The following is a 12,500-nucleotide window of genomic DNA, read 5'->3' as shown; positions in this document are numbered from 1 at the left end:
TGGGGTTTGGACCCACGGGCTCACTGAGCTCGTCTTTTGGTGTCGAGAGATGTAATCGTTGAGGAACCCAGCGGTGCTCAGGATAAAAGGATAGATATGGGGGGAGGGAGGGATGGAGGGGGGGGGGTTAAACCAGCTGTCTCCTGATTGGCTCCCGGAGGTGAGGATGAAATCACCCTCCAGGTGTCACAGGAGCGAAGAGGGAGGAAGAAAAGAGGGGAAATAAAAATGGGAGGAAGGTAGGAAAAAGAGAAAAAAAAGCGAGAGGGAAATATGAACTTGAGTTATTGTCACAGTCTTCTTAGATATATGACGATATGTCTAGGAATTGATACATACATCGATATGAGCTCATTTATCTACCACTGGTCAGCAACCAAATAAGTTTTGTCGGTGTCCGACAAATGGAATTCAAGTTTGTCGTACTCATGAATCTCATTGGATGGAGGTCACGTTTCCAGAAGCCAAAGTTGAATGTACCTACACCACTGTTTATAGTGTTGGACTGGGGAACACTGGTTCATTAACCTACGGTATTATCTTCACTATGATGATGGAGGATGGATGAAAAATATTACATCGATATCACAGAAAGTAAAAGAAGTCCTACGACAGGTAGCATAGAAGAGGTGTGTGTGTGGTATTGTGACATTCATATCCTTGTGGGGAATCAGGAGATAGGCCGAGGTGCAGCAGAAATGCAAGAACATCTGCGTGTTGCCACCATTGCACCAGGAGTGGGGTGCACACTGTCTGTGTTCGTTACACCGCAAATATAAAAGCCCCACCGTGACTCAAAGTGTTGCATACCTGCAGGAGAGAGAGAGAGAGAGAGAGAGAGAGAGAGAGAGAGAGAGAGAGAGAGAGAGAGAGAGAGAGAGAGAGACAGAGAGAGAGAGAGAGAGAGAGAGAGGTGGAGGGAGAGGGAGAGGGAGAGACAAAGGAGAGAGAGAGAGAGGGAAGAGGGAGGAAAAGATAGAAAGGAGGATGAGGGAGGGTTAAGTTGTACTTACGCCAGTCGCGTGCAGCAGGTCTCCCCCTCTGTGTCTCCCCCCGGGACGTTGTCTGTGTTCACCGACTCGTTCTCACTGGCCGGCATGCTCACTGTGAGGAAGAGGAGAGGAGAGGAGAGGAGAGGAGAGGAGAGGAGAGGGAGGGGAGGAGAGGAGGAGAGGAGAGGAGAGGAGAGGAGAGGAAAGGAGAGGAGAGGAGAGGAGAGGAGAGGAGAGGAGGAGAGGAGAGGAGGAGAGGAGAGGAGAGGAGAGGAAAGGAGAGGAGAGGAGAGGAGAGGAGAGGGGAGGAGAGGAGAGGAGGAGAGGAGAAGAGAGGAAGAGGAGAGGAGGGGAGTGGCGAGGAGAGGAAGAGGAGAGGAGGAGGAAGTGAACAAAAGGCCAAACCAGATTGACAAGTTAGGAAAGAAGATTTTGACATAAAGACGATATGAATGAGTGAGAGAGTGAGAGAATGAATGAAAGAAAAACCCGAACAGAAGAAGTATACATATATTTGTGTACATTTCGGGACTTTCATTTCGCTAAACCACATACGACGAAAACATCAGCCTCCAGCCGTCCGATACGTATCAATGAATAACCCATGATGTCTCTGTCGGGGAGGGACACTGCTGCCAGCTCAGCTGACCCACGCACAGACCTTGACAGAGGGAACGTGTCAAACGGCAGCACCTGTGTACTACAAACAGGGAGGCCCATGCGGCGTTCTTCAGACCTTGTGGCCCTCTCATACGATGGACCTGCACTGCAGAGACGCCCTCATGGATCTGAAGTTCACTTCCGACACGTAGCGCTTCACCTTGTCACGTTTCACCTGCTGCTCTGTGTTACTCTCTCTTTGTCTCCCTCCCCCTCCCTATCTCCCTCCCCCCCCAGAGACCTAAAGCCTTTTTACGTTTATAACCAGCCCCCGTGCCATTTCAGCTCCTCACTAGAGCTGTGAACTAGTTTAATACCTATTGTTAGAGCCCGGCTCCAAAGAGCCGAGACTAAAGCCGTCGCAACGCAGGGACGACGGGGAAACGCAACAGGAAGGAGGAAACGAAGGAGGAGGAGAAGGAGGAAGGGAGAGGAAGAAGGAGACCACGGAGGAGTTGGATGAGGCAAACTTTGAGCCGAGGGGATTTCGAGTGTCTTTGCTCTCGGTGCCTGACGTCAGACCACTGAGAGGCTGAAAACAAACCCTGACGAAACCCTACACGCGGCAGCGAACAGACGACAATGGTGCGCTGATAATGAAAATCATTATTTATTGCCAAAACAAATATGCTCAAGAGGACTAGACTTTAACCTTTCCCCAGGAATAAAAGGATTCATCAAGAGGACTGATTATAGCTGGTGTACAACAACTGGCTGTGACAGTTTGTGTGTTAGTGGGTAGGCACGAATTAGCAAATACGTTTATCAAAGTCATTTGGGCGTTTCGTGCTCGTGTACGTAAATACGTGAAAGCGTCCCTTGACTGAGTTTTCCTGAGAAAATTGAACAGTGCACCCTCATTAACACTCCATTCACTACGGTAAAGAACACATCTTGGACTTACTGATTGCAAGCAGGTAATGCAGGAAATAATTAAATCCACATTCTACTATAACTGACTACAAGACGTTTTCTGTGCGGTTTTGTGGACACATTAATTAGTTTGAAACAATCTATGTCACGGCACGATGCCACAGGCAGTCCAGCTAAACAGAGAATTATTCTACTAAGAACTAGAATTAATAACTACGAAAATAACATGCCTCTTTTTTTAAGGTCTAAGACAAATCATTTCACTCTGTTTTAATATTCACAACATGAGGAATTGCATTCATCAGTCACTTCCGTCACGTTTGGAATATTAAAACGATAACCAGACATTTTTTAAATGCGGCTGTTCGTATGGTTTTCCTGACCAGACATTTGTCATATTAAGTGGAAAAGTGAAGTTGAGCCCACCACACTAGCATAATGGATGGCATGAGCTCAGGGCAACACATCCATCTCAAACAACTCAAGTACAAAATGCTGAACCTGCAGATTTGCTAATGTTCACACTGTACAACAAATCAACAACGTCTGTTCTCAAAATGACAAAAACGTTGGTCAGAGAAAAAGAAGCGACCCAGTGACGACCTTCCGGATCTATATCATTGTCAGTGTTTCTATGCCAACGGATGCAGCAGCATTCGAGTCAAGGCTGAATCCCTATAAGGTATAACGAGGGGAAGGTCCATGACGTGACAGCCAATGAGAAACCTTGGTCTGCATCCGTTAACGATGTAGACAAACCAACAAGAACGCAGACAACCGGAGAAAGGACTCAGTCGGCTGCGGCGACATGAACAGCTTCCTCAGAGGGACGGCGGGAAGACCCATCGCTCTGTGGCTGTGTCTCACTGCACAATCACCCCCATTCTGTACAATTATTTCAGCCTGAGCACGACTTAAAGTCGATTGGATTTGTTTTTTTCTTCTCTCAAGTGATGATTGCAGTAAGACAGAGCCAACCTTCTACCGAGCCTTACATCGCTACAGGGGGGGGGGGGGGGGAGGATGCTTGGTCCGATGCAGGAGGAAGAGGAGAGGAGGGTTGGAGAGGAAGGGGGGGGACAGGAGGAAGAGGAGAGGAGGGGTGGAGAGTGGAGAGGAGAGGAAAGGAAAGGGAAAGACAGGAGGAGGAGGGAAGAGAGAGTAGGGGAGGAGGATAGGGGAGAATCGGATAGGAGAGGAAAGGAGGGGCAGGAGAGGAGGGGAGAGGAGAGGAGAGAGGGAGGAGAGGAGGGGAGAGGAGAGGAGAGGAAAGAAAGAGGAGAGGAGAGAGGGAGGAGAGGAGAGAGGGAGGAGAGGAGGATGGGAAAGAATAGAATAGGAGTAGGGCCAAGGGGAGGAGAAAAGAGAAAAGATGGGAAAACTAGCAGGTGAACGTAGAGAGTGTATTCAGTGAAGGGGGCAGTCCGCTTGCATGTCTCAGTGAACCGTGTCTAACGGGTCCATGCATGCAGACGCACACGCCTTACGAAGAAAAGCTGCGTTTTTCTTCACCGCTCCGCGCAGAGACTCAAAACGACGACTCTTACCTGGGGACAAAGAGCATGGCTCAGAAATACTTAACGACCACACATACACGAGCACAAACACGCGCACTCGCATAGGTACAGTCATAAGCACACACACACAGACACACACCCAGACACACACTATCACATACTAATAAACACAATCACATTCTTACAAACACACACTTTCACACTAGCACACATACAGTACATATTAATAAACACATACTAACCAACAAACACACACACACACACACACTAAGACTTTCACAAACAAATGGTATACACAGACACAGACCACAAGAACACGTTTATGAAAAGAGGGACAATATGCTTAAACAGGAATTCATACCAAAGTGAGCAACTCAGCCATAAAAGCATAAAAATACAGATAAATCACAAATAATGAAGTGGATACACTGTCAGACCCAATCACATCGCTGTGCAAATACAGAGCACTTCTATTAGCGACGAGCCGAAAAAAAACCTGCTGTCAAAGCGCTATCATTTATAGATAAATCGCTATGTAATTTAGTGACTATTATTTATGTGAAAAAGGGCGACCAGTAAGTAGACAAATAGACCAATGAATGGAGGACCAGAACTCTGCGTAGTGAGAGACTGTGCAGACGACACGTGAAGGAGTGTAAACAGCAACACACATCCACACGAATACAACAGACCCCCCTAAATATACATTCTCCTCTTACTAAGGTCGATGTAGAGACATTCATCAATGCCATGTCGTCCTTGCTCTTAAGACAATCGCGTGGACGAACGTCATGTCTTTTTCCCCTGTCACAAGTCTCCATCTGTCCTGTCGTTCTGCGTCTCTGACCTTTATCTCTAAGGTCTGTCATCTTTTTTTCTCCTTAATCTATTTATGTACCCGGTTGTGTGTGTGGTACGCGGTTTGTGTGTGTGTGCAAACTACCCCCATTCATCTTCTCAGCAGAAGCCCCATTAGTCAGAGGTAGAGGGACAAGAGAGAGACGGTACAAGGAGAGAGAGGGCGAGAGACGAAGAGGAGGCAGAGAGAGGGCGAGAGAGAGGGATAGATAACAGTTAACTTGTTTTTGAGAATAGCTTTTTTTGGTGTGTCAAAAGTGTTTTCATCTCAGTTTTATGCTTACAAATAGTCTCCAAACATACGATATTTATAATAAAGCTAATCTAATATCTGTTATCTTTATTAATGTCCTTATTTAATCTGTCTGTTAATGTATGATCCTCCATGGCAAAATGTACTTAATGAAAGATAGATCAAACAACTTACTCAGACTAACTCGTCACTTGAAGGAAGGAAACTTCTCAAATCTTCTCAGAGGGTAAGGGTCTATCTCTCTCTCCTCGCTCTCATCTCCCTCTCTGTCTCTCTCTCTCTCTCTAGTGCCTCCAACTTTCTCACTCTCCCTCTCGTCTCTTTCTGCTCTACATCGCTCTCTCTCTAGTCTATCTCTCGCCACCTCTCACCCTCTCTTTCTCTCTCTATTACACTCTCTCTGTCTTTCTCTGTCACGCTCTCTCTCTCTCTCTCTCTCTCTCTCTCTCTCTCTCTCTCTCTCTCTCTCTCTCTCTCTCTCTCTCTCTCTCTCTCTCTCTCTCTCTCTCTCTCTCTCTCTCTCTCAGAGAGAGAGAGAGAAGACCATTCCCGCTGCAAGTGATATGGAGAGGTATTCGTGTGTGTGTGTGTGTGTGTGTGTGTGTGTGTGTGTGTGTGTGTGTGTGTGTATGTGTGTGTGTGTGTGTGTATGTGTGTGTGTGTATGTGTGTGTGTGTGTGTGTGTGTGTGTGTGTGAGAGTGATTGAGTGAGTGAAGTTGCGTGTGTGTGTGTGTGTGTGTGTGTGTGTGTGTGTGTGTGTGTGGGTGTGCGTGTGTGCTTGTGAGAGTGATTGAAGTTGCGTGTGTGTGTGTGTGTGTATGAGTGTGTGTGTGTGTGTGTGTGTGTTTGTGTACATTAGTATTTGCGTGCACTGTCTGTCTGTGTGTGTGTGTGTGCACCATTTCGGTTTGTGCATGCATCAGAGAGCATGACATTGAGCACTGAGGGAGGTTACGTGTATAAATACATGTAAATATATATATATATATATGTTCGTATAGATGCAGGCCTGTGGACGTGTGGCCGTGCAGCCTGAGGCGATGTGTTTCATAGACACAATCTGATAACATTATCAACATTAGCAGCCGGTAGATCTCAGGGGATCGGGGAGGATTCTCAGGAGCTCCGGCAGTATCTCCAGTCGGTCCCATCAGCCTGTCCTTCAGTCTGCTATCTCTGCTGTTCATCTCTCAGACAAAACCTCAGAGGGTTGTTGCGCACACACACACACACACACACACACACACACATAGAACCTCACACACGCACGCACACACACTTACAAACACAAGCACACTCAGCAAGATATGCCCAAATAAATACAAATCATCTAAACACAAATGCGCAACCTATTCATCACATGTCTCAAGCATGGACAAAAAAGCACACACACGCGCGCACACAAATGCATACACGCACGCATACATCCACACATGCACGCACGCAAACTGACACAAACACACACACACACACACACACACACACACACACAAGGAAGAAAGGGAGGTGAAGGGAACTCACGGTTCCTAGGTTTGTCATCGTCCAATCCCTCCTCTTCATTTTCTGGGTCAATGTCCTCAGCCTGAGTGATCCAGTCCAGATAGCCCTGTGAACACACACACACACACACACACACACACACACACACACACACACACACACACACACACACACACACACACACACACACACACACACACACACATACATTTTATGAGAAACACATTCGAAAGTGTGTTCATTCACTCACACACACACTCACATTCAAACTAACTCACACGTACACACTCAGATGCGAATTCGCACATTCACACATTCACTCAAGAGCACATACTCATTCACAGGCACACTCACACACACACACACACACACACTGACTCGCATGCACGCACTCACACAGGTCACGTCCGGTCGTGTGCCCTACCTTGAGGTCTTCTTCTAGCTGCTGTTTCTCTCTGAGCTTCTGGAAGTCTCCCCTGGCTTTGGCCTTCTCCCTCTCCTTAGAGAACTCTCTGGAATAGGGATAGAGAGACATAGAGGGGGAGAGAGAGAGAGAGAGAGAGAGAGAGAGAGAGAGAGAGAGAGAGAGAGAGAGAGAGAGAGAGAGAGAGAGAGAGAGAGAGAGAGAGAGAGAGAGAGAGAGAGAGAGAGAGAGAGAGAGAGAGGTAAGGAGAGAAAGAGAGAGAGAGAGAGAGAGAGAGAGAGAGAGAGAGAGAGAGAGAGAGAGAGAGAGAGAGAGAGAGAGAGAGAGAGGGCAGATAAGAGGTGAGGGGTGAAAAAGGGGGAGAGAAAGAGAGAGAGGAAAAGAGATGGACAGGGAGGAGGGAGAAGGGGAGAGAGAGAGAGGGGTAGAGAGAGAGAGAGAGAGAGAGAGAGAGAGAGAGAGAGAGAGAGAGAGAGAGAGAGAGAGAGAGAGAGACAGAGGGAGAGAGAGAGAGAGAGCAAAAGAGATTGACGGGGTTGAGGCAGAAGGGGAGAGAGAGACAGAGGGGAGGGGAGAGAGGTGACAGAATGACAGAATCTGAACATGTCCACTGAATAATTGTAAAGTCATCACAAAAAAAAACAGCAGCAGAAAAAAACGGAACGACGACAGCGAAACTTCAACAGCAATTGAAACATTCTTCTTCTTCAGGGGAAAAGACCCCCCCCCATGAGGAGAAAAGCCTGTCCAAGATCAAATCAGATACAGAGTGTTACGGAGAGAAGCAATCTGTGGGGAAACAGATGAGACCCGTTAGTGAGAGAGCCAGGGAGAGTGGGGGGGGGGGGGGGGGCAGAGGGAACATGCAGCCATGCGGGCCGACTCGGCTGAGACACCCTCACTGCGGCGACCAGATGCCACCGTCCAATCACATCCGACAAATTCACTCATTCACTAAATGAACATTTGATTCTAATCACCGACGTCTCCACGGACGCCAAATTGATTTTAATTGGGAAACAGCATTTGTGCAGCGCTGGTGGTTGGGTTTAGCGTTTTAGGAAAGGTCTCCGCAGCAGCTGTCCACCGCCCCAGTAAAGCGGTCGGGCTGTTTGGGACGAGGGCTGTCCGGTCCACGCTGCCCGGAGGGTTTTTTTCGTGAATGCTCCGGAACGACGCGGGACCACGCGGAACGCCAACGGACAGCGGGGGGCTGACGGTCCCCTCGCTCTCCGCCTCGGCTCGACGCTCCGGCCTCCAGACGGATGGGGGCGGGGGGGGGGGGGGGGGGGGTGGGGTGGGTACTGGACAAGGTGGTCCGGAAGGTCGATAGACACATCGCCAGCGCGGCACCCCCAGAAGGACGTTCCCAGGGAGGGTTCTGAAGGGAGGCGTCGGGAGGGAACGGGGGATGATGTAACCGGCTGAAACCGCTTCAGAGCAGGTGAGGGGATGAAAGGCACAACTGTTGGTTACTTGGGAAAGACTTTAACCCTTCCTTTTAGAAAACGCACTCCGGTGTTTTTTCGTTCCAGGCTTCAATTAGTAGGTAGCTCGGCTAACCCTATCGGCCAATCAGTCGATCATTTGGGGGTTAGCGTGTGTTGCAGCCAGCGAGGGTCTCGTCTAACGCAGACTGCCTCCTCAAACTGTCCGGATCTTCTCTCGGTGGGCAAATCTCGGCTCACGGTCGTTCTACGGTTCCTAGGCAACCGAAAGGATGAAGTGTACTTCTAATCTAATGATGAGCACGATGTGTAACAGTCGATATAAGTTACACAAGTGGCCGTGTGTTGTGCTGAAGCAGCGTTGCCATTTGTTCCCCCGTGCTTATCAGTGTGTTTGTGTTCCGTTTGCCACACAATGAGGATGATCTATGAACCACCGTACAATGGGGGACACTCTGCTGCATCAATCACTTTTTACAATCACAATCTAGAGTGGAACGAAGCTCGTATTAACCATATTGCAGCCTGGGATGGACCAAGAATCAATTTCTGCGGGTGTGTCTGTGTGTGTGTGTGTGTGTGTGTGTGTGTGTGTGTGTGTGTGTGTGTGTGTGTTTGTGTTTGTGTGTGTGTGTGTGTGTGTGTGTGCAAGTGTGGATGAAGTTCACATGTGAACATAGGTGCTCACATATACGCAAACACACACACACACACACACACACACACACACACACACACACACTCACACACACACACACACACACACGTAAACACAGACACACATATACACACACAAACACACACACACACACACACACACACGTACACGTACACACAGACACACGTATACCCACACAAACACACACACACACACACACAGAGGCACACACAGTGAGCACCAAGATGGTGAATTTCAGGACCAATTCAATCCATTTGTGTGAGTGCGTGTGTGTACGTGTATAAGTGCGTAAATGTGTGTGACTCTGTGTGTGTTTGAGAGTGTGTGTGTGTGTTTGAGAGTGTGTGTGTGTGTGTGTGTGTGTGTGCGTGTGTGTGTGTGTGTGTGTGTGTGTGTGTGTGTGTGTGTGTGTGTGTGTGTGTGTGTGTGTGTGTGTGTGTGTGTGTGTGTGTGTGTGTGTGAGAGAGCGTGTGGTCCTGCCTGTGTGTGAGAGAGACTAAATGGTTGAGGCAGGAAGCACAGTGGGGGAAAATGAAAGAGTTGGAGAATTCTCTTATCTTAAATGTTTCTCTCTCTTTCTCTTCCAGGGCGTTCTTCCCATTCTGCGCCTCTCTCTGCCTCTCTCTGCCTCTCTCTGCCTCTCTCTGCCTCTCTCTGTCTTCTTGTTGAATCGATACTTACCCCTTCTCACCCCATATATATTTCCACAGGCTAGTCCAGCTCTCTCACTTTCTCTGTTTCTGTCTCGCTATCTCTGACTGCTAACTTAGTGTTTTAATAGAGACGCACACGCACGCGGGCGCGCACACACACACACACACACACACACAATTCTTCAGCAAATTAAGTCCTTTTGTCTGCTCTTCACTGCTAACATGTCTCGCTCCCTCCCTCCCTCTCTCTCCCTCTCTCTGTCTCTTACCCGTCCATTATTGTGCCAACCCTGGACCTCTGCCACACACACACACACACACACACACACACACACACACACACACACACACACACACACACACACACACACACACACACACACACACACACACACACACACACAACCAAAATCAGTCGGTAAAAGGTCAGCCTGTGTAGTAGTTTGACGGCCTCATTAGTCAGCAGTCAGACAGAGATGCAGTCACCCCTGCAGCTGTTTACAGCCGGTGCAATGCTCCGTCTCGCTCTCCCTGCTCACAAATAAGATCAGCTTTTTTAACAAATGTTTCAGAACTAATCATGAGGGCGATTAGTAATTCAGGAACGTGGATGTGTCTTCAGACACGCACGCGTTTGTCCGATCTTCCTTCTCTCCGGTCGGTCCTCTTCGGTCGTCATCCTGACCTTACTCGAGTGATGTCCTACCCGCACAGCGTGCATAATTCAACCTTTCACCGTGAGCGCAGGGGACCGCGATGACAACAGAGTTCAGGGCTGTGTCCGGGCGGGAGCGAGCTGGCACAGCACGCAGTTGTATGCCCACATTATCACATCTGCTGCTTTAACTTTATCTTTAATGCATGATACTGAATACCGCTCTCGCTTTGATCTGCGTCAGATCTGGTTGAGCATTATAGGCGAAGGACATACAGGTCGAAAAAGTTATGTGCTACTGCGTTGTGTACTCTGGTAACTAATACAGCAAAGTTAACCAATACCTTTCCTTTAATATTAATCACCAAAACTTGCTACTTCCTCCGAAAGACAGGCAACGAGCGCTAAAGTGGACTTAAAGGGGAACCGTATGCATCCCTATTTTCTAATGTAAGAGAGTGATGCTTCAAACACGTGTTCGGTCCATTCTCCATGGACCAATTTGGAAAAATTATGGTCCAATGATGGTCAATGGTCCAACCTCTCCACAAAATCTGCCTTGGGAATGGAGCTGATGCTGCAGACCCACGACGTTGAAGCAGAATTTTCCTACATTAGAAATAGCCCTCGTAATGGCTCCCCATTTGGGAAGACTTATGTTATATCTCTCTGGGACATCCTGCCAGAGGTAGGCCCGGTGCAGAACAAGAGCGAGAGCAGCATTTTACATTTGAGGGGATTCTGCTGACGTTTTTATCCGAAGCGACTTACAACCATTCATCCACACATTCACACACCGACGGCCGAGTCAGCCACGCGGGGCGACAGCCAGCTCGTCAGGAGCAGTCAGGGTGAGGCGTCTCGCTCAGGGACAGCTCGACACTCTAACTAGGAGGAGCCGGGGATCGAACGGGCAACCTTCCGGTTACCAGTCAACCCGCTCCACCTCCTGAGCTACTGCTGCGAGAGAAACCCAGAAACCCAAACTCAGCCGAGGACGGAGAGGGGGGCGGGGGAGAGGGAGTGAGGAAGCAAGAGGGAGGCAAGGACAGGAGGAGGAGGAGGAGGAGGAGGAGGAGGAGGAGGAGAAGTCGGAGGTAGCGAGGTTAGTTAATTTGGTCGGCCGTGATCCAGCGACCCCGCGGCCTTACCCGCTCAACACTCCCAGAACCAAGTTTAGCACAAAGAAGGATCCGATGATGATTAAAGTGACAAAATAGAGCCATGGCCAGCTGTTCCCAATCGCATCATTCACCTGGGTGGAGGGGGAGGGGGGGAGGGGGAGCACAGGGAGGGAAGGGGGGAGGGAGGGAGGGAGTGATGAGAGGCAGGGATCACAGAGGAAGAGGAGCAGGAACAGAGGAAAGACAGAGGGGAGGAGAGGAAAAGAGAGGAGAGGAAAGGAGAGGAGAGGAGAGGAGAGGAGAGGAGAGGAGAGGAGAGGAGAGGAGAAGAGAGGAGAGGAGGAGAGGAGAGGAGGAGAGGAGAGGAGAGGATGAGAGGAGAGGAGAGGGGATGAGGGTAGCAGAAAGGCAGGGAGAGGAGTGAACACAGAGGGGTAAACAAGGAAGTTGGTTAAAGAGAAAAGGTGATGAAGAGAGAGGGAGAGGGGAGGGGGGAGGGGGGAGGGAGGGGAGGAGTTAACACCTATGTTGGACCACACAGTGCTGGAGTCAACTGCACTGTACAACACACATATTCATATGCTGAGGAACATCTTGCCTGTATACAATTCACTGATCATTCAGAGACCGTCATTCTCAGGTACATCATATCATCGCTCGCCACACAAGAACATCCTAAGACAAAGGCATTCTTAATAGATTTGCCAATACATGAAAGGCAGAGCTAATCACATCATATTATATGACATCAAGGCATACGACATACGGCTGTGAAGGCTTCATGAAACAGAGTAAAAGAGGAGTTAGGTTGTGAGTCTCATCACGCATTAGGGGCTCTGGACGTGCATCGAGCAACAGGTCGG

The 12,500-nt window shown here is 48.9% G+C and overlaps 1 protein-coding gene across 1 annotated transcript in view; it reads right to left on the bottom strand.

Annotated features, from left to right (window-relative positions):
* The window catches only part of cacna1c (calcium channel, voltage-dependent, L type, alpha 1C subunit), a gene marked incomplete in the record, with an annotated part of 131,843 nt that overhangs the window by 53,903 nt on the left and 65,440 nt on the right, over positions 1–12,500 (bottom strand). Inside the window, 3 exon segments of the mRNA XM_030342543.1 lie at positions 1,014–1,104; positions 6,676–6,760; positions 7,079–7,166. Coding sequence (XP_030198403.1) covers positions 1,014–1,104; positions 6,676–6,760; positions 7,079–7,166 — 264 coding nt within the window.

Source organism: Gadus morhua, chromosome 19 (genome assembly GCF_902167405.1).
Source record: "Gadus morhua chromosome 19, gadMor3.0, whole genome shotgun sequence".
In the NCBI taxonomy this organism is placed as follows: domain Eukaryota; kingdom Metazoa; phylum Chordata; class Actinopteri; order Gadiformes; family Gadidae; genus Gadus; species Gadus morhua.
The sequence above is the reverse complement of the archived record's forward strand: the minus strand, read 5'-3'. Positions and strand labels throughout refer to the sequence as shown.